The 20,902-nt window shown below is 40.2% G+C and overlaps 1 protein-coding gene across 9 annotated transcripts in view; it reads left to right on the top strand.

Annotated features, from left to right (window-relative positions):
• Positions 1–20,902, top strand: part of IFT88 (intraflagellar transport 88) — a 132,378-nt gene that overhangs the window by 65,505 nt on the left and 45,971 nt on the right. For all 9 annotated transcript variants that reach the window (XR_004428874.1, XR_004428875.1, XM_033177023.1 and 6 more), the window contains 4 exons: positions 1,669–1,855; positions 4,548–4,656; positions 7,023–7,173; positions 8,613–8,728. Coding sequence is in view for 7 of the 9 variants with exons in the window: in XM_033177023.1 (XP_033032914.1) it covers positions 1,669–1,855; positions 4,548–4,656; positions 7,023–7,173; positions 8,613–8,728 (563 nt within the window). In the remaining 2 variants the exon portion in view is untranslated. The remainder of the gene's footprint in view (positions 1–1,668; positions 1,856–4,547; positions 4,657–7,022; positions 7,174–8,612; positions 8,729–20,902) is intronic.

The following is a 20,902-nucleotide window of genomic DNA, read 5'->3' as shown; positions in this document are numbered from 1 at the left end:
TCACTCATGCTCCACCATCTCTCCAGTCCCCAACACAGCCCCTCACAGCTTTTCTCAGTTTTGCCTGCTGTATAGTCCAAAAGACAATGTTACATGTTTTTATAACAGCAGCACCCCACTTGTAGGTACCAATTTTTGTTTCAGAGTTCAATCAGAGTTCACACAAAAACTTGCACATGAATGTTCATGGCAGCGTTATTTGTAGTAACCATAAAGGAGCCTGGAAGCAACCCAAGTGTCCCTCAACAGTGAGTGGATAAAGGACATGTTGGCTATCCACACAGTGGGACGTTATTCAGCCTTTACAAGGACCGCAGCACAGATGTCTGCTAAAACATGGACGGACCTTAAAAATATTATGCTGAGTGAAAGAAGTCAGACACAAAAGACTGCATATTTTATGATTCTATTTATATTTGGTGTCCAGAATAGGCATGGAGACAGGAAACAGATTAGTGGTTGCCAGGGGCTGGGGGCAGAGGAGAATGGGGAGTGACTACTAATGGGTACACGGTTTCTTTTGAGGGTGGAAGTAGATATTGACAGTGGTTGCACAACTTTGTGAACCTACTAAATGCCACAGAATTCTACATTTTAAAGGGGTCAGGTTTATTATATATAAGTTATATCTAAACTTTTTACAAAGTTTAACCAAGGACGGTCACTGTGAGTGACGTGGGAGAAGGGGCATGGGAATTTAATGTTACACGGTTGTGAAGGAGCCCTGGTGGTGACGGTGCAGTAGGGGAGCTGGAGATCTGAGGAGGAATCACCATCAGTCAGTGAGTGGCCGCACACATCCAGCTGCCACAGTAGAACCCAGAAGGCCTTCATGGGGAGTTCTGTGGGAAGTAGATACCTCTGTGCAGCTGCCTCCTCTGGGGGCCACAGCCAAACCCTGTCATGGAGCAGGGACGGCATAGTCAGGAAGAAGAGCTGCCCATGGAGTGGAGTGAGTGAGGAGAAGCTGGTACCCATGGACACTTCTGCATCAGTCCTGCATCTGATGACAAGAAAAAGCCTTTCAGAGACTAAAGGCCACTGCTTCAGGTCTGCATTCCAGATGTCACACAAGTTCCTCTTTTGGCCAAGTCTAGACAAGAGCCTAATAGTGAAGGACCTTCTTAGAAATGTAGTTCCTGGGTTAACCAAGCTGACCTGGCACAGATGGTCATGATATTTAAGAACAGAGGTTCCTGTAGCTCACGTGAATGATGGTAAGGCCCTGACAGAGCATTTGGCATGGAGACGGAAAAAAACAATGGATTGCCACCAGTGCAGAGACCTAGTAGGTGATGCAGCCAGTGTGCTAGGGGCAGGAAGGGTAGTGCTTTTGTGACAGCTATTTCAGGGCTTCAAGTGGGAGGGGGAGCGCTGCAGCAAATGGTGACATGGAATTTGGGCGTTGAGCATGGAACCACCTACATATAAATAGTGTTGTTATTCTAACCATGAGACTGGAGAAGTCAATCACAAGAAGCTTGGGTGGTTGAGCTTGATGAGTAAAACTCTTATGTAGAATCAGACTATCAAGACCAAGATATGTAAAATATTTTTGTTCATTATATTTGTAATCTCAGAAAGTCTATTTATTATGTCTGTAATCTCAGAACAGTCAGAAAAAGTATTTCATGAAATTCAAGTACTTTGTATATGTATTTTACTTAGGGAAAGGATTTTGCACAAGCCAGCAGCTATGCAGATATAGCTGTGAACTCTGATAGATATAATCCAGCAGCTCTTACTAATAAAGGTAATACAGTTTTTGCAAATGGTGATTATGAGAAGGCCGCTGAATTCTATAAAGAGGCTCTAAGAAATGATTCTTCTTGTACTGAAGCGCTTTATAATATTGGTAAGTGAAACAAGGCGAAACTGCTTTTTAAATTATTTATTTTTTGCTTTGTGTTTGTTTTTGTTTTGTTTTGCTTAAAGAGCTCGAACACATTAGGAGGAGGAGTTGACTTCCTTCTAACAGAAAATTGAAGACTACTGCCTCTTAGATTATAGTTTATTTTAGTGGAATTAATGATTCAGGAGCTATGCACTGCAAAATTTGGATCAGGCTTGCTATACTGCCCTCTAAAAAGGCTTTTCCATCACAGTGTATAATCCTAATTTCCCAAATTTCTGCTAATACTGGATATTATCATTCTTTTTAACTTTTGCCAAGCCGATAGATGGAATTTCAAACATACATAAAAGTACACACAAGAAATAAATACCTGTGCACCTATCACCCCAGTTTAACACATTTTCACATTTCGCCATCTTTACTTCAGATTTTGTTTTTAATAAGCCAAATATTACAAGCCATGGAGTCTCACCACCATCACGTTCTCTTCCCCGCCTTTCAGAGGTTGCCTGAAGTGGGGCATCATCACCCCAGGCATGAATATCACCCCGGGCATGAACATCACCCCGGGCATGAATTTGCAGTTTTGCAAACACATGTCCCTGCAGTACTGGGTCTTGTCTCTTGGATTCTTAATAACGTTTCTTCCGAAGTTTTCTTCTCCCTGCCTAGGTATTTTTTGCTTTCTTTGGTTAGCTTATTTTATTCTCCTTTCTATGTTATGTCAGGAGTTTATGGCTAAAAACTGAGTGGACTCTCTAGGTCCATGAAGGAGATTGATGGGTTGGGACTCTGCTGTAGGGCATCTGTCTGGTCTGGTCTGTTTAGTTGGAGACCTGCCCATAAGTCAATTGTATCTTTCCTCCCAGAAAAGACTCTTTAATCTCCTGCCTGAAGGCGGAGGGAAGGCCTACTGCCAACCTTGAAGAATAGGGGAGGCAAGAAGGAATTAGCCATTTTAGGTGGAGTCTGGGAGAGCCTCATTGAGAATGTATGTTTCAAGTCACTGAAGGAAGGGAGGCTATGACCACTTGGGTATCTGGGAAGAGAGCATTGAAGAGAGGACAAAGGTCTTCATGCAGGAGCTTGCTTCTTAGGTATATCCTTATTTATTTGTTTTGTAACTATTAAATATTTCTCCTTTCTCCATTGCTTAGATTTTAACTTTGTTTCTTATTTCTTCTATGGAAGAATTGTTTTATTATTGATATAGTAAAATTTATCTTTTTTTTTTTTTTTTTTTGAGACTGAGTCTCGCTCTGTTGTCCAGGCTGGGGTGCAGTGGCATGATCTCAGCTCACTGCAACCTCCACCTTCCAGATTCAAGTGATTCTCCTGCCGTAGCTGGAACCACAGGCACGCTCCACTATGCCAGTCTAATTTTTTGCATTTTTAGTAGAGACAGGGTTTCACCGTGTTGGCCAGGCTGGTCTCGAACTCCTGACCTCAAGTGATCCACCTGCCTCGGCCTCCCAAAGTGATGGGATTACAGGCGTGAGCCACCACGCCTGGCCAAATTTGTCATTTTAAAAAATTGTGTTTATTGCTTTATTGATTTGTTTATTGCTTTATGAAGCCCTTCTTACCTTAAGATTATAAATCATTTTTCTATATTTTCATACTCTTCTTATAGCTTTGTTTTTTCTGTTGAGTTTCAAAATTTTGAGTTCATTTTTTATGAAATAAGAATCTACATTTTAAAAAATTAATGGCCGGGCGCAGTGGCTCACGCATGTAAATCCCAGCACTTTGGGAGGCCGAGGCAGGCGGATCACAAGGTCAGGAGATGGAGACCATCCTGACTAACACAGTGAAGCCCTAATCTCTACTAAAAATACAAAAAATTAGCTGGGCGTGGTTGCAGGCACCTGTAGTCCCAGCTACTCGGGAGACTGAGGCAGGAGAATGGCGTGAACCCGGGAGGCGAATTTTGCACTGAGCCAAGATCAGCCACTGCACTCCAGTCTGGGCGAAAGAGCAAGACTCTGCCCCTCCCCCCCCACAAAAAAATAATAATAATGTATAGTCGGTTGTTCTGGCACCACTTATTACTAGCATTTTCCTCCCCACTGATTTTAAATGTCTTTAACTAAACTCTATAATTGAGTGCATTTCTGAACTATTTGTTCTGTTCTATTAGTCTGTTTGTCTATTCCTGCCCCCCACGACACTTTTAAAATCACTGCAGCTTTGTAGCATCTTTTGGTGTCTGCCAGTGGAGAATCCCCACCCTAACATTATTCTTTAAAAACATCCTCAGTTGGCCGGGTGTGGTGGCTCATACCTGTAATCCCAGCACTTTGGGAGGCTGAGGCAGGTGGATCTCTTGAGGCTAGGAGTTCCAGACCAGCCTGAGCAATATGGCAAAATACCGTCTCTACTAAAAATACAAAAAATTAACTGGGCGTGGGTAGCACACGCATGTAATCCTAGCTACTTGAGAGGCTGAGGTAGGAGAATCATCTGAGCCTGGGAGATCGAGGCTGCTGTGAGCCATGTTTGCGCCACTACACTCCAGCATGGGCAGCAGGAGTGAGACCTGTATCAAAAAACAAAAACCTCAGTTCATCTTCATTTTCTCTTCTGGATAAATATTTACATATATTTTGAGATTTATTCTGTTAACGTTAAATAAATTAATACCAATAATGATGCTTATAGGTTTTCTTTTTTTTCTTTTTCTTTTTTTAAGGCCTTACCTATGAGAAACTAAATCGGCTGGATGAGGCTTTGGACTGTTTCTTGAAACTTCATGCAATCCTACGAAATAGTGCGGAAGTTCTTTACCAGATAGCAAATACGTATCTTATTTGAAAAACTTAGGAACAGTTATTAATTCTCTCAATTGGTGATTGAAGATCAATTGTTAAATAAGTTTAATGAAGTAATTGAGGATAATATTTGAAGTAAGTGATGAGGATAATCTAACTAGCAGATTATCATGTGATAAATCATTTGAGTAGTGCTATTTTAAAATGTCATTTGCATTGAAAGAGGAATTAATGGTTAAAACTATTATTTATTAAATTTTGAAAATAACAAGTAATTATGGCATTTGGGTACATATAAGCCATTCATTGAAAGTCAATTTGGTGCTTTAGAACATTGTATTAATTCTAAAGCTTGTAGGGTATCATTGAAGCACTAACTTACTAAATAAAATACTGTTTATTACTGATTCATATTTTTGATTGAGTTTGGATAACTTTTCTTTCTTTTTTTTTTTTTTTTTGAGACGGAGTCTCGCTCTGTCGCCCGGGCTGGAGTGCAGTGGCCAGATCTCAGCTCACTGCAAGCTCCGCCTCCCGGGTTTACGCCATTCTCCTGCCTCAGGCTCCCAAGTAGCTGGGACTACAGGCGCCCGCCACCTTGCCCGTCTAGTTTTTTTTGTATTTTTTAGTAGAGACGGGGTTTCACGGTGTTAGCCAGGCTGGTCTCCATCTCCTGACCTCATGATCCACCCGTCTCGGCCTCCCAAAGTGCTGGGATTACAGGCTTGAGCCACCGCGCCCGGCCGATTTTTCTTATTTTTTTAACTGACCTGTGGCTATAATGAGGTGTCCAAAGACTGTTACCCTCTAAAATTACGTAATTCTTCATATGAACTCACTCATTCATTCTGTTCATTTAATAGTCGTTTATTGAATGTATACTATGTGTATCAGTATTATATTTCAAACTCAGGGGACTGTAGAACTATAAAATGTTGCCCTCATATCAGTTTCTTCCACAACACGTAGCTTTCTTAATAAGCCCTGCTCTTGGTTTAAAAAGCTGAAATGTGTTAATGTTTTTAATGCTTTTCATGCTATTTGAAAAGCACTTTAATTTCTCTCCTTATTTTAGTAAGCTTTGGCCACAACATTGGGAAGCGTTAAACATCTTAGGTGGGTTTTCAGGTTACTGTTATCTTGATTTAAATTTTATACAAATATGTTTAGAAAATTGTGTATATTGTGAGGTGTACCATTAATAATTTTAAGTACCATCTGCTGTACTTTTGATAAAGAATTTTATTTAAAAATTTTAGTTTTAAGCCAGGCACAGTGGCTCATACCTATAATCCCAGCACTTTGGGAGGCCGAGGCAGGCGAATCATTTGAGGTCAGGAGTTCGAGACCAGCCTGGCCATCATGGTGAAACCCCATCTCTACTATAAATACAAAAATTAGCCAGGTGTTGTGGCAGGCGCGTGTAATCCCAGTTACTCCCAAGACTGAGGCAGGGGAATCACTTGAACCTGGGAGGCAGAGGTTGCAGTGAGCCAAGATAGTGCCATGGCACTCCAGTCTGGGTGCAGAGCTGGACTGCCTAAAAAAAAAAAAAAAAAAATTAGTTTTAGATCAGATAGCATCATAGTTACTCCTGGTAGTCTTTCTGTTCTGTTTTGTTCATTTAAGTTCTCTGAAACTGGCAGTGTCATTATCTTTTACTACCCAGTTCATGATCAGCTAGGATCAAGTCAAGCAATTGTTATATTTGAGACTGAGTACGTTTCCATTTTTTTTTTCTTGTGGTATCACACTTGTTATTAAAAATAGTAGATTTTTCTGGTATCACACTTGTCACCATTGAAAACAGTGCTTCTTTTTCAATAAACTTTGGATTGGAATATCTTCCATTCACTGAGATATCTAATATGTATAAAATAAATAGTAATTAGTCAAAAAGTATTGGTATGAATAAATTATTTGTGTATACACAGAAGACTTAGTAGGTACTAAAGAAAGCTACAGAAAAAAAAAAACCCAACTATCCTTGGGTTTATAATCTAATTAGGGAAAACTCACAGGAAAAACACATGAAAGTAATTCCCTTAATATGCTGAACATGTTAAGAGAGAGATAATAACTGGATGCAACATTCAGGACATTTTTATTAAGGACAATTTTTGGACAATACTTTGAATAATTCTACCAGAAATTTGGGAGTTGATCTTAGTGGATAGTAATGAAGGAAAAGGGAAAGCAGGCTATACCTAGGGAGTAAGAATGTTACCTCCACAGTACTGCTGCATTCCATCTCCACCCCTGAGAAATCCAGAGGGAACAGTATACAATAGCACATTACTGTAGCCTAAGAAATATTGTTACTGTAATGTTTTTTAAATTTGTTTATTGATTAATGAATTTAGAAAACGTGTTTTCCTTAACTGACATGGCCTAAGATATGAGTTAATGGAAAATCCCAGTCAAGCTATTGAATGGCTAATGCAGGTGGTCAGTGTTGTTCCAACCGATCCTCAAGTTTTATCTAAACTGGGAGAATTATATGATCATGAAGGAGATAAATCTCAAGCATTTCAATATTACTATGAGGTAGGTGTGTTATCTTAATTTCCTTCTGTGTTTTAGCATTTTATGAGTTGTTATAAAGACGGCAGCAAGGCTTTGAAATTTTAGAAGATCTTCCCAGTTTTAAATGATTTATTTAAAATAAAGCATTCTTGGAAAATGAAATTAGTTTTTGTTTTTGTTTTGTTTTGTTTTGTTTTGTTTTGAGATAGTCTTGCTCTGTCGCCCAGGCTGCTGCACAGTAGTGTAGTCTCGGCTCACTGCAGCCTCCTTCTCCTAGGTTTAAGCAGTTTTCTTGCCTCAGCCTCCCAAGTAGCTGGGATTACAGGCGCCTGCCACCACGCCCAGCTAATTTTTGTATCTTTAGTAAAGGGACATTTCACCATGTTGGCCAGGCTGGTCTCGAACTCTTGACTTCAGCTGATCTGCCCGCCTCAGCCTCCCAAAGTGGTGGGATTACCACCACGCCAGGCCTGAAGGTAGGTTTTTACTTGCTTTAATGAAAAAAAATGAAATAGATCTGGGTGTGGTGGCTCACATCTATAATCTCAACACTTTGGGAGGCCAGAGTGAGAGGATTGCTTAAGACCAAGAGATCAAGACCAGCCTAGGCAACATAACAAGACCCTATCTCTAAAATAATAATGCTAAAAGGATAGGCGTGGTGGCCCATACCTTTAATCCCAGCACTTTGGGAGGCCAAAGAAGGCAGATCACTTGAGGCCCAGGAGTATGTGACCAGCCTGGCCAACATGAGGAAACCCCCTCTCTACTAAAAATACAAAAATTAGCCAAGTGTGGTTGTGGCATGCCTGTGACCCTAGCTACTCAGGACGCTAAAGCACAAGAATTGCCTGAACCCAGGAGGCAGAGATTGTGGTGAGCCAAGATCATATTTAGTACACTCCAGGCTCCAGGCTGGCTACAGAGCAAGACTGTCTGAAAATCATCATAACTAATAATATTAATAATACAAAGAAGTACAAATTCGTTTAGTACACTCCAGGCTGGCCACAGAGCAAGACCGTCTGAAAATCATCATAACTAATATTAATAATACAAAGAAGTACAAATTCGTTTAGTACGCTCCAGGCTGGGCTACAGAGCAAGACCGTCTTAAAATAATCATAATTAATAATATTAATAATAAAAAGAAGTACAAATTCGTTTTTCTCTTGAAGCACGATTTGCGTCTCTTTTTTATTCTTTTAAATATTTAATTGAACTCAGCTCATATATTGTTATAGCAAAAGTATTTACAGATAATTGAAAAATGTGTCAAGCAAAGCTTAGGTTTTCTAAATATTATATAGTTTCAGAATTTACAAAGTACTTAGGACAGCTCATACTCCTTTATTAAGAAATGTCATATTGGATAAATTTATTCAATAGGTAAAGTATTCAAGAAATAAATTACATATTGCCATTGAAGTTGTATTGTTACATTCCATATATTTTTCCAGTCATATAGGTATTTTCCTTGTAATATTGAAGTCATTGAGTGGCTTGGAGCCTATTACATTGACACCCAGTTTTGGGAAAAAGCCATTCAGTACTTTGAAAGAGCTTCTCTTATGCAGTAAGTAATCATTAGGATTTTATGTTTAGTTAATGTCATGTCTTGAGTTTTTTTAATCCCTAGAATTAGTATCTGATAGACCTAGTACATTGAAGAACAGATGTTGATGGATGGACATTCATAAATTATTTTTGTTTGTTTGTTTGTTTGTTTGAGACGGGGTTTCACTCGTTTCCCAGGCTGCAGTGCAATGGCATGATCTCGGCTCACTGCAACCTCTGCCTCCCGAGTTCAAGCGATTCTTCTGCTTCAGCCTCCCGAGTATCTGGGATTACAGGCATGTGCCACCACGCCTGGCTAATTTTTTGTATTTTAGTAGACACAGGGTTTCACCATATTGTCCAGTCTGTTCTCGAACTCCTGACCTCAGGTGATCCACCCGCCTCAGCCTCTCAAAGTGCTGGGATTACAGACATGAGCCACTGCGTCTGGCCAAATTATTTTTATTTTCTTATATTTTATTCCATTTGACATGGTATTTATTGTGATAAATATATTTCCCTTTGCATAGAATTTTAAAATATCCTCTTTAAGGTACTTTTCTTTATGTGTTTTTCTTACTCATACCTCAGCAAACAATTATTTCTTTATCAATGAGAAAATGACTATCTCAGTCCTAAGACAAAAGTTTCATTTCTAAAAGAGTCTTAATACAAAACAGTTTTGTTGATTTCAATTTATAATTGATATATATTAAAAATTAAAATGTTTTCAATGTATTTAAGTGTATATCAGAATGTTTTATATGTATCTGATTCAAAAAAATTCAAAAATATATATTTTTTATTGTACTTTAAGTTCTAGGGTACGTGTGCACAATGTGCAGGTTTGTTACATATGTATACATGTGCCATGTTGGTGTGCTGCATCCATTAACTCGTTATTTACATTAGGTATATCTCCTAATGCTATCCCCCCCACCCCCACAATAGGACCTGGTGTGTGATGATCCCCTTCCTGTATGCAAGTGATCTCATTGTTCAGTTCCCACCTGTGAGTGAGAACATGTGGTATTTGGTTTTCTGTTCTTGCGATAATTTGCTGAGAATGACGGTTTTCAGCTGCATCCATGTCCCTACAAAGGACACGAACTCATCCTTTTTTATGGCTGCATAGTATTCCATGGTGTATATGTGCCATATTTTCTTAATCCAGTCTGTCACTGATGGACATTTTGGTTGATTCCAAGTCTTTGCTGTTGTGAATAGTGCCGCAATAAACATACATGTGCATGTGTCTTTATAGCAGCATGATTTATAATCCTTTGGGTATATCCCCAGTAATGGGATGGCTGGGTCAAATGGTATTTCTAGTTCTAGATCCTTGAGGAATCGCCACACTGTCTTCCACAATGGTTGAACTAGTTTACAATCCCACCAACAGTGTAAAAGTGTTCCTGTTTCTCCACATCCTCTCCAGCACCTGTTGTTTCCTGACTTTTTAATGATTGCCATTCTAACTGGTGTGAGATGGTATCTCATTGTGGTTTTGATTTGCATTTCTCTGATGGCGAGTGATGATGAGCATTTTTTCATGTGTCTGTTGGCTGTGTGAATGTCTTCTTTTGAGAAGTGTCTGTTCATATCCTTTGCCCACTTTTTGATGGGGTTGTTTGTTTTTTTCTTGTAAATTTGTTTGAGTTCTTTATAGGTTCTGGATATTAGCCCTTTGTCAGATGAGTAGATTGCAAAAATTTTCTCCCATTCTGTAGATTGCCTGTTCACGCTGATGGTAGTTTCTTTTGCTGTGCAGAAGCTCTTTAGTTTAATTAGATCCCATTTTTCAATTCTGGCTTTTGTTGCTGTTGCTTTTGGTGGTTTAGACATGAGGTCCTTGCCCATGCCTATGTCCTAAATGGTATTACCTAGGTTTTCTTCTAGGGTTTTTATGGTTTTAAGTCTAACATTTAAGTCTCTAATCCATCTTGAATTAATTCTCATATAAGGAGTAAGGAAAGGATCCAGTTTCAGCTTTCTCCTTACGGCTAGCCAACTTTCCCAGCACCATTTATTAAATAGGGAATCCTTTCCCCATTTCTTGTTTTTCTCAGGTTTGTCAAAGATCAGACGGCTGTAGATGTGTGGTATTATTTCTGAGGGTTCTGTTCTGTTCCATTGGTCTATATCTCTGTTTTGGTACCAGTACCATGCTGTTTTGGTTACTGTAGCCTTGTAGTATAGTTTGAAGTCAGGTAGCATGATGCCTCCAGCTTTGTTCTTTTAGCTTAGGATTGTCTTGGCAATGTGGGGTCTTTTTTGGTTCCATATCAACTTTAAAGCAGTTTTTTCCAATTCTGTGAAGAAAGTAATTTGTAGCTTAATGGGGATGGCATTGAATCTATAAATTACCTTGGGCAGTATGGCCATTTTCACAATATTGATTCTTCCTATCCATGAGCATGGTATGTTCTTCCATTTGTTTGTGTCCTCTTTTATTTCACTGAGCAGTGGTTTGTAGTTCTCCTTGAAGAGGTCCTTTACATCCCTTGTAAGTTGTATTCCTAGGTATTTTATTCTCTTTGAAGCTATTGTGAATGAGAGTTCATTCATGATTTGGCTGTCTGTTTGTCTGTTACTGGTGTATAAGAATGCTTGTGATTTTTGCACATTGATTTTGTATCCTGAGACTTTGCTGAAGTTGCTTATTTTTGGGCTGAGACAATGGGGTTTTCTTTTTTTTTTTTTTTTTTTTTTGAGGCGGAGTCTCGCTCTGTCGCCCGGACTGGAGTGCAGTGGCCAGATCTCAGCTCACTGCAAGCTCCGCCTCCCGGGTTTCCGCCATTCTCCTGCCTCAGCCTCCGGAGTAGCTGGGACTACAGGCGCCCGCCACCTCGCCGGCTAGTTTTTGTATTTTTAGTAGAGACGGGGTTTCACCGTATTAGCCAGGATGGTCTCGATCTCCTGACCTCGTGATCCACCCGTCTCGGCCTCCCAAAGTGCTGGGATTACAGGCTTGAGCCACCGCGCCCGGCCGACAATGGGGTTTTCTAAATATACAATCATGTCATCTGCAAACAGGGACAATTTGACTTCTTCTTTTCCTAACTGAATACCTTTGATTTCTTTCTCTTGCCTAATTGCCTTGGCCAGAACTTCCAACACTATGTTGAATAGGAGTGGTGAGAGAGGGCATACCTGTCTTGTGCCAGTTTTCAAAAGGAATTTTTCCAGTTTTTGCCCCTTCAGTATGATATTGGCTGTGGGTTTGTCATAAATACCTCTTATTATTTTGAGATACATTCCATGAATACTGAATTTATTGAGCGTTTTTAGCATGAAGGGCTGTTGAATTTTGTCAAAGGCCTTTTCTGCATCTATTGAGATAATCATGTGGTTTTTGTCTTTGGTTCTGTTTATATGCTGGATTACAGTTATTGGTTTGCGTATGTTGAACCAGCCTTGCATCCCAGGGATGAAGCCCACTTGATCATGGTGGATAAGCTTTTTGATGTGCTGCTGGATCCGGTTTGCTAGTATTTTATTGAGGATTTTTGCATTGATGTTCATCAGGGATATTGGTCTAAAATTCTCTTTTTGTTGTATCTCTGTCAGGCTTTGGTATCGGGATGATGTTGGCCTCATAAAATGAGTTAGGGAGGATTCCTTCTTTTTCTATTGATTGGAATCGTTTCAGAAGGAATGGTACCAACTCCTTCTTGTACCTCTGGTAGAATTCGGCTGTGAATCCGTCTGGTCCTGGACTTTTTTTAGTTGGTAGGCTATTAATTATTGCCTCAATTTCAGAGCCTGCTGTTGGTCTATTCAGGGATTCAACTTCTTCCTGGTTTAGTCTTGGGAGAGTGTAAGTGTCCAGGAAATTATCCATTTCTTCTAGGTTTTCTAGTTTATTTGCGTAGAGGTGTTTATAGTATTCTCTGATGGATAGTTTGTATTTCTCTGGGGTCAGTGGTGATATCCCTTTATCATTTTTTATTGCGTCTATTTGATTCTTCTCTCATTTCTTCTTTATTACTAGTCTTGCTAGTGGTCTATCAATTTTGTTGATCTTTTAAAAAAAACCAGCTCCGATTCATTGATTTGTTGGAGGGTTTTTTGTGTCTCTTATCTCCTTCAGTTCTGCTCTGATGTTAGTTATTTCTTGCCTTTTGCTAGCTTTTGAATGTGTTTGCTTTTGCTTCTCTAGTTCTTTTAATTGTGATGTTAGAGTGTCAATTTCAGATCTTTCCTGCTTTCTCTTGTGGGCATTTAGTGCTATAAATTTCCCTCTGCACACTGCTTTAAAAGTGTCCCAGGGATTCTGGTATGTTGTATCTTTGCTCTCACTGGTTTCAAAGAACATCTTTATTTCTGCCTTCATTTCGTTATGTACCCAGTAGTATTCAGGAGCAGGTTGTTCAGTTTCCATGTTGTTGAGCGGCTTTGATTAAGTTTCTTAGTCCTGAGTTCTAGTTTGATTGCACTGTGGTCTGAGAGACAGTTTGTTATAATTTCTGTTCTTTTACATTTGCTAAGCAGTGCTTTACTTCCAACCATGTGGTCAATTTTGGAATAGGTGCGATGTGGTGCTGAGAAGAATGTATATTCTCTTGATTTGGGGTGGAGAGTTCTGTAGATGTCTATTAGGTCCGCTTGGTGCAGAGTTGAGTTCAGTTCCTGGATATCCTTGTTAACTTTCTTTCTCGTTGATCTGTCTGATGTTGACAGTGGGATGTTAAAGTCTCCCATTATTATTGTATGGGAGTCTAAGTCTCTTTGTAAGTCTCTAAGGACTTGCTTTACGAATCTGGGTGCTCCTGTATTGGGTGCATATATATTTAGGATAGTTAGGTCTTCCTGATGAATTGATCCCTTTACCATTATGTAATGGCCTTCTTTGTCTCTTTTGATCTTTGACGGTTTAAAGTCTATTTTATCAGAGACTAGGATTGCAACCCCTGCTTTTTTTTGTTTTCCATTTGCTTGGTAGATCTTCCTCCATCCCTTTATTTTGAGCCTATGTGTGTCTCTGCATGTGAGATGGGTCTCCTGAATACAGTACACTGATGGGTCTTGACTCTTTATCCAGTTTGCCAGTCTGTGTCTTTTAATTGGACCATTTAGTCCATTTACATTACATTTAAGGTTAATATTGTTATGTGTGAACTTGATCCTGTCATTATGATATTAGCTGGTTATTTTGCTCGCCAGTTGATGCAGTTTCTTCCTAGCACCGATGGACTTTACATTTTGACATGTTTTTGCAATGGCTGGTACCTGTTGTTCCTTTCCACGTTTAGTGCTTCCTTCATGATCTTTTGTAGGGCAGGCCTGGTGCTGACAAAATCGCTAAGCATGTGCTTGTCTGTAAAGGATTTTATTTCTCCTTCACTTATGAAACTTAGTTTGGCTGGATATGAAATTCTGGGTTGAAAATTCTTTTCTTTAAGAATGTTGAGGGCCAGGCGCGGTGGCTCAAGCCTGTAATCCCAGCACTTTGGGAGGCCGAGACGGGCAGATCACGAGGTCAGGAGATCGAGACCATCCTGGCTAACTCGGTGAAACCTCATCTCTACTAAAAGAATACAAAAAAAAACTAGCCGGGTGAGGTAGTGGGCGCCTGTAGTCCCAGCTACTCGGGAGGCTGAGGCAGGAGAATGGCGTAAACCCGGGAGGCGGAGCTTGCAGTGAGCTGAGATCCGGCCACTGCACTCCAGCCTGGGTGGCAGAGCGAGACACGGTCTCAAAAAAAAAAAAAAGAAAAAAAAAAAAAAAGAATGTTGAATATTGGCCCCCACTCTCTTCTGGCTTGGAGAGTTTCTGCCAAGAGATCTGCTGTTAGTCTGATGGGCTTCCCTTTGTGGGTAACCCGACCTTTCTCTCTGGCTGCCCTTAACATTTTTTCCTTCATTTCAACTTTGGTGAATCTGACAGTTACGTGTCTTGGAGTTGCTCTTCTTGAGAAGTATCTTTGTGGCGTTCTCTATATTTCCTGAATTTGAATGTTGGCCTGCCTTGCTAGGTTGGGGAAGTCCTCCCGGATAATATCCTACAGAGTGTTTTCCAACTTGGTTCCATTCTCCCCATCACTTTCAGGTACGCTAATCAGACGTAGATTTGGTCTTTTCACATAGTCCCATATTTCTTGGAGGCTTTGTTCATTTCTTTTTACTCCTTTTTCTCTAAACTTCTCTTCTCACTTCATTTCATTCATTTGAGCTTCAATCACTGATACCCTTTCTTCCAAGTGATCGAGTCGGTGCCTGAAGCTTGTGCATTTGTCACGTAGTTCTCGTGTCATGGTTTTCATGTTTATCAGGTCGTTTAAGGACTTCTCTGCATTGGTTATTCTAGTGAGCCATTTGTCAAATCTTTTTTCAAGGTTTTTAGTTTCTTTGCGCTGGGTTCGTAATTCCTCCTTTAGCTCGGAGAAGTTTGTCTGAAGTCTTCTTCTCTCAACATGTCAAAGTCATTCTCCGTCCAGCTTTGTTCCATTGCTGGCAAGAAGCTGCGCTCCTTCGGAAGGAGAGAGGTGCTCTGATTTTTAGAATTTCCAGCTTTTCTGTACTGCTTTTTCCCCTTCTTTGTGGTTTTATCTACCTTTGGTCTTTGACGATGGTGACATACAGATGGGATTTTGGTGTGGATGTCCTTTCTGTTTATTTTTCCTTCTAACAGTCAGGACCCTCAGCTGCAGGTCTGTTGGAGTTTGCTTGAGGTCCACTCCAGACCCTGTTTGCCTGGGTATCAGCAGCGGAGGCTGCAGAAGATAGAATATTGCTGAACAGCGAGTATTGCTGTCTGATTCTCGCTCTGGAAGCTTCATCTCAGGGGTGTACCCCGCTGTGTGAGGCGTGAGTTGTGGGTCTGCACCTAATGGGGGATGTCTCCCAGTTAGGCTACTCAGGGGTCAAGGACCCGCTTGAGCAGGCAGTCTGTCCGTTCTCAGATCCCAGCCTCCGTGCTAGGAGATCCACTGCTCTCTTCAAAGCTGTCAGACAGGGGCATTTACCTCTGCCGAGGTTTCTGCTGCTTTTTGTTTAACTATGCTCTGTCCCCAGAGGAAGAGTTTACAGAGGCAGGCTGGCCTCCTTGAGCTGTGGTGGGCTCCACCCAATTCAAGCTTCCCCGGTGGCTTTGTTTACCTACTTAAGCCTCAGCAATGTTGGGCGCCCCTCCCCCAGCCTCACTGCCACCTTGCAGTTAGATCTCAGTCTGCTGTGCTAGCAATGAGGGAGGCTCCGTGGGTGTGGGACCCTCTGGGCCAGGTGTGGTATATAATCTCCTGGTGTCCCATTTGCTAAGACCCTTGGTAAAGCACAGTATTAGGGTGGGAGTGACCTGATTTTCCAGGTGGTGTGTGTCTCAGTTTCCTTTGGCTAGGAAAAGGAATTCCCTTCCCCCTTGCGCTTCCCAGGTGAGGCGATGCCTCGCCCTGCTTCAGCTCTTGCTGGTCGTGTTGCACCCGCGGACCAGCAGCAACTGTCTGACATGCCCTAGTGAGATGAACCCGATACCTCAGTAGAAAATGCAGAAATCACCCATCTTCTGTGTCGCTCATGCTGGGAGCTGGAGGCCGGAGCCGTTCCTATTCAGCCATCTTGGGCACGCCCACTCAAAAAGAATTTTAATACATCATCATCTGCTTTGTATTTGGCCATTTGAATTTTAAGATCAAATGTCCCTAGGAATAATTTGAATGATTTGAATGATAAAGAAATGCTTAATAAGTAAAATAATTTCTGTTTGGAATTTGTATTAGGCAATTCATTTTTATGATATTTATTTCACGTAAATTTTTTTTGAGAATTATAAAATTAATTACCAAGGATGAGGAGATAGTTTTAGTTACATCTTTAAGATTAAAGCTATTTCAGTAATACACTGTAAGCTTTTTAATTACATGTAATACTACTCTAACATTAGCCGTTAGCTCATGCAAGACCCTCCCTTCTTTGAGGCTCAGTCTGCCACTGTTCCATTTTTAACTCCTATTTCTAAATGTGAGATGTTGATTAACAGTCAGTCCCTTACCTAGTCTAGCTTATATTCTTGCTTTTCATTCCATCAGTATTCTAGCCCCACAAGTTTTGACCTCCCTAACTTCATTGATCTTTACCCTCTCTGTAGTTCAGTCACCTGACTCATCTGATTGTGATTATTACTAACACATTTACACCAATAAAATCTTTCCTCTTTTTTTTTTTTTGAGATGGAGGACAGAGTCTTGCTTTGTCACCCAGGCTGGAGTGCAGTGGCGTGATCCCAGCTCACTGCAACCTCTGCTTCCCAGGTTTAAGTGATTCTTCTGCCTTAGCCTCTGGAGTAGCTGGGATTACAGTCACATACCACTACACCTAGCTAATTTTTTTTTTTTTTTTTTTTTTTTAGTAGAAATGGGGTTTTTCACCATGTTAGTGAGGCTGGTCTTGAACTCCTGATCTCAAGTGATCTGTTCGCCTCAGCCTCCCAAAGTGCTGGGATTACAGGCGTGAGATACTGTGCCCAGCCTACACCAATAAAATCTTAAGTTACAATATCCAGCTGTCTGAACATAACCTCTTATCTTTCCAACTTCCATGCTCCCTGTTTTCCAGTGTATTTTTCTTTGGTGATATTGAGACTTCCCCTCTTGACCTTCACCTTATCTTGCAGTCTCAGCCTCCTTCTGACTTTAATTCTGAGCTTATCCATACTAGATTGCTTAATTGGCCACATCTTTTCCCTTTCTTGCTAACATTCCTGTTTTTCTTCTCTCTCTCTCTTGCTTTACTACCCCATTCATTCCAAGAGATTTCAGTTCTTAGGTTATTCTAGCCATTGATTCCATTCGTTTACACAGGCTGTGAAGCACTGTCAGAGGTAAATTGTGTAACCAGGTGAATTGATGCCACACAAATCTGTGTGATAATGAGCACTGCTCATCAGTCTTAAGTATTTCTCGCCCTCCTGTTTCTCTGATCTCTTCAATTCCCCTATGTATTTTCTGCCTCAGTTTCCCAGAATATGAAGCCTTTTTTAGAAACCTTCCTAACATTTCTCTCTCCCTACTTTCCTATAAACTTCCACTTGCACCTGCTGTTAATCTCCTTCTCAGTGACAAATTTATTCGATATATATTCATTATGTTACATCTCTTGAGCGTTTGTTTTCTACACCATATATCTTAATTTTCACATTTTCTTTTTTTTACATGCTAAGCTTTGATTTGTTCTGTAAGTTCTACTGCCACAATAAAATGTAGGCTTTTTGAGAAGTGAGAGTATTAGTTCTTATGTCACAGTTCTTTATGTATTTTTTAATTATTCTTTACATGTCAACTTGGCATGTAGTTGAATTAAATTTCTTTACCGTAGAAACTCCTCGCCTTGCTGTATCTCTTAGATTTTTATGGTTCTTAGTAATATGGTGTTTTTGACAATTGGTTTAAGCCTAAACTGTTGTCTTTTATTTTCTTTACATTCATAAATCATGTATTAAAATATGAAGAAATCCTAGTTCTGACTGGTCCACTTAATGTAATTCCATTCTTAAGCAGCATTAGGTAATGTTCTTTAATATTGATTGTGATGATGATTATTATAAGACACCATCAAGTGGACCAATATAGGCATTATGGGAATTCCAGAAGGGGAAGAGAGAGGAAAAGGGAGGAAAGAGACTATTTGAAGAATTATTGCCGTACTTCCCAAATTTGAGGAAAGACATGAATCCAGAAGTCTGCACAGGTCAGTGAACTCTATGTAGGAAAAATCCTAAAAGATCTACAATGAGACACATTATGATCAAACTATCCAAAAACAAAGAATCTCAAAAGCAACATGAGAAAAGTAGCTCATCACATACAGGGACCCTCAGTACGATTATTAGTAGATTTCTCACCAGAAACCTTGGAGGCCAGAAAGCAATGGAATGATATAAAGTCCTGAAATTTAAAAGCAAACAAACAAAACACAAACTGTCAACCAAGAATTCTGTATCTTGTCCAGGCGTGCTGGTTCATACCTGTAATCCCAGCACTTTGGAGGCCCAGGCAGGTGGATCACCTGAGGTCAGGAGTTCAAGACCAGCCTGGCCATCATGGCAAAGCTCCGTCTCTACTAAAAATATAAACATTAACTGGGTATGGTGGCAGGCACCTGTAGTCCCAGCTACTCAGGAGGCTGAGGCATGAGAGTCGCTTGAACCTGGAAGGTGGAGGTTGCAATGAGCAGAGATCGCACCACTGCACTCCAGCCTGGGTGACAGAGCAAGACTCCATCTCAATAAATAAAATAAAATAAAATAAAATAAAGTAAGTTTTTATTGTTCAAGTGAGATGCTTATAAGTTTCAGATATTAATTATAATACCCAAGATAATCATTAGGAAAATAACTAAAAAATCAAATAGTACACTATAAAAAATTATTAGGCAAATAACTAAAAATCGAAATAGTACAGTAAAAAAAATCACCAAAATACCAAAAAAGGGTAGTAATGGAAGAATTGAGGAAGAAAAAACATATAACACATGCAGGAAACAGACAGCAGAAGCAAATCCTTCTATGTCAATAATCACATTAAATATAAATGTATTAAACTTTCCCATTAAAAGAAAAAATTAGCAGATTTAATAAGAAAATCAGGGTCTATTTACATACTGTCTACAAGAGATGCACTTTAGATATAAGGACACAAAAGAGGTTGAAAGCAAAAGGATTGAAAAAGATACTCCAAACAAATATTAATGGTAACCAAAAGAGAGCTGGGAGGCCGTATTATTGCCAGACAAAATAGACTTTAAGTCACAAAAGGTTACAAGAGCCGAAGAATGACACTATATATTGGTAAAAGGTTCATTACTGCAAGAATGTACAACACTTAAAAACCCAACAGAGGAGCCCCAGAATATATGAAGCAAAAATTGATATAATTAAAGGGTGAAATAGACCTCAATATTAGTTTGAGACTTAATAGTTTCAAAAATGTGTGTTGCCTTCTGTGAACCTCACACAGAAGATAAATAAGAAAAATAAAGACTGGCCGGGCGCGGTGGCTCACGCTTGTAATCCCAGCACTTTGGGAGGCCGAGGCGGGCGGATCACAAGGTCAGGAGATCGAGACCACAGTGAAACCTCGTCTCTACTAAAAATACAAAAATTAGCTGGGCACAGTGGTGGGCGCCTGTAGTCCCAGCTACTCAGGAGGCTCAGGCAGGAGAATGGCGGGAACCCGGGAGGCGGAGCTTGCAGTGAGCTGAGATCCGGCCACTGCACTCCAGCCTGGGCGACAGAGCGAGACTCTGTCTCAAAAAAAAAAAAAAAGAAAAGAAAGACTTAAGGCCGGGCACGGTGGCTCAAGCCTGTAATCCCAGCACTTTGGGAGGCCGAGACGGGCGGATCACGAGGTCAGGAGATCGAGACCATCCTGGCTAACACGGTGAAACCCCGTCTCTACTAAAAAAATACAAAAAACTAGCCGGGCGTGGTGGCGGGCGCCTGTAGTTCCAGCTACTCAGGAGGCTGAGGCAGGAGAATGGCGTGAACCTGGGAGGCGGAGCTTGCAGTGAGCTGAGATCGGGCCACTGCACTTCAGCCTGGGCGGCAGAGTGAGACTCCGTCTCAAAAAAAAAAAAAAAAGAAAAGAAAAGAAAAGAAAGACTTAAGCAGTTTATAAACGAGGTAGACCTAACAGTCATACACAAAACACTGAACCCAGCAACAGGAGATTATACATTCTTAAGTGTACATGGAACATTCTCCAGGATAAACCATAGGTTAGGCCACAACTTAGTAAATTGAAAAGATTGAAGTCATACAAATTATCTTCTGTCATAATATAATGAAACTAGAAATTAATAACAGAAGGAAAACTGGAAAATTCACAAATATGTGGAATTAAAGAACACACTCTTAACTAGTGGATCAAATATGAAATCACCAGGGAAGTTAGAAAATACCTGAGACAAGTGAAAATGAAACACAATGTACTAAAACTTACAAGATGCTGCAAAAGCAGCCCTAAGAGGGAAATTTATATCTGTAAGTACATTAAAGAAGAAGAAAGATCTTAGGTTTGTAACCTAACGAAACACCTTAAGGAATTAGAAAAAGAAGAGCACTTTAAACCCAAAGCTAGCAGCAGGAAGGAAATAATAAAAGTTAGAGCAGAGATAAATAAAACAGAGAATAGAAAAGCTGTAGAGAAAATCAACAAAACCAGAAATTGATTGTTTGAAAAGCTCAGCCAAATTGGCAA

This window comes from Trachypithecus francoisi, unplaced genomic scaffold (genome assembly GCF_009764315.1).
Source record: "Trachypithecus francoisi isolate TF-2019V2 unplaced genomic scaffold, Tfra_2.0 Lachesis_group18, whole genome shotgun sequence".
NCBI lineage: Eukaryota > Metazoa > Chordata > Mammalia > Primates > Cercopithecidae > Trachypithecus > Trachypithecus francoisi.
Note: the sequence above shows the minus strand (reverse complement) of the source record. Positions and strands in the feature narration are given on the sequence as shown.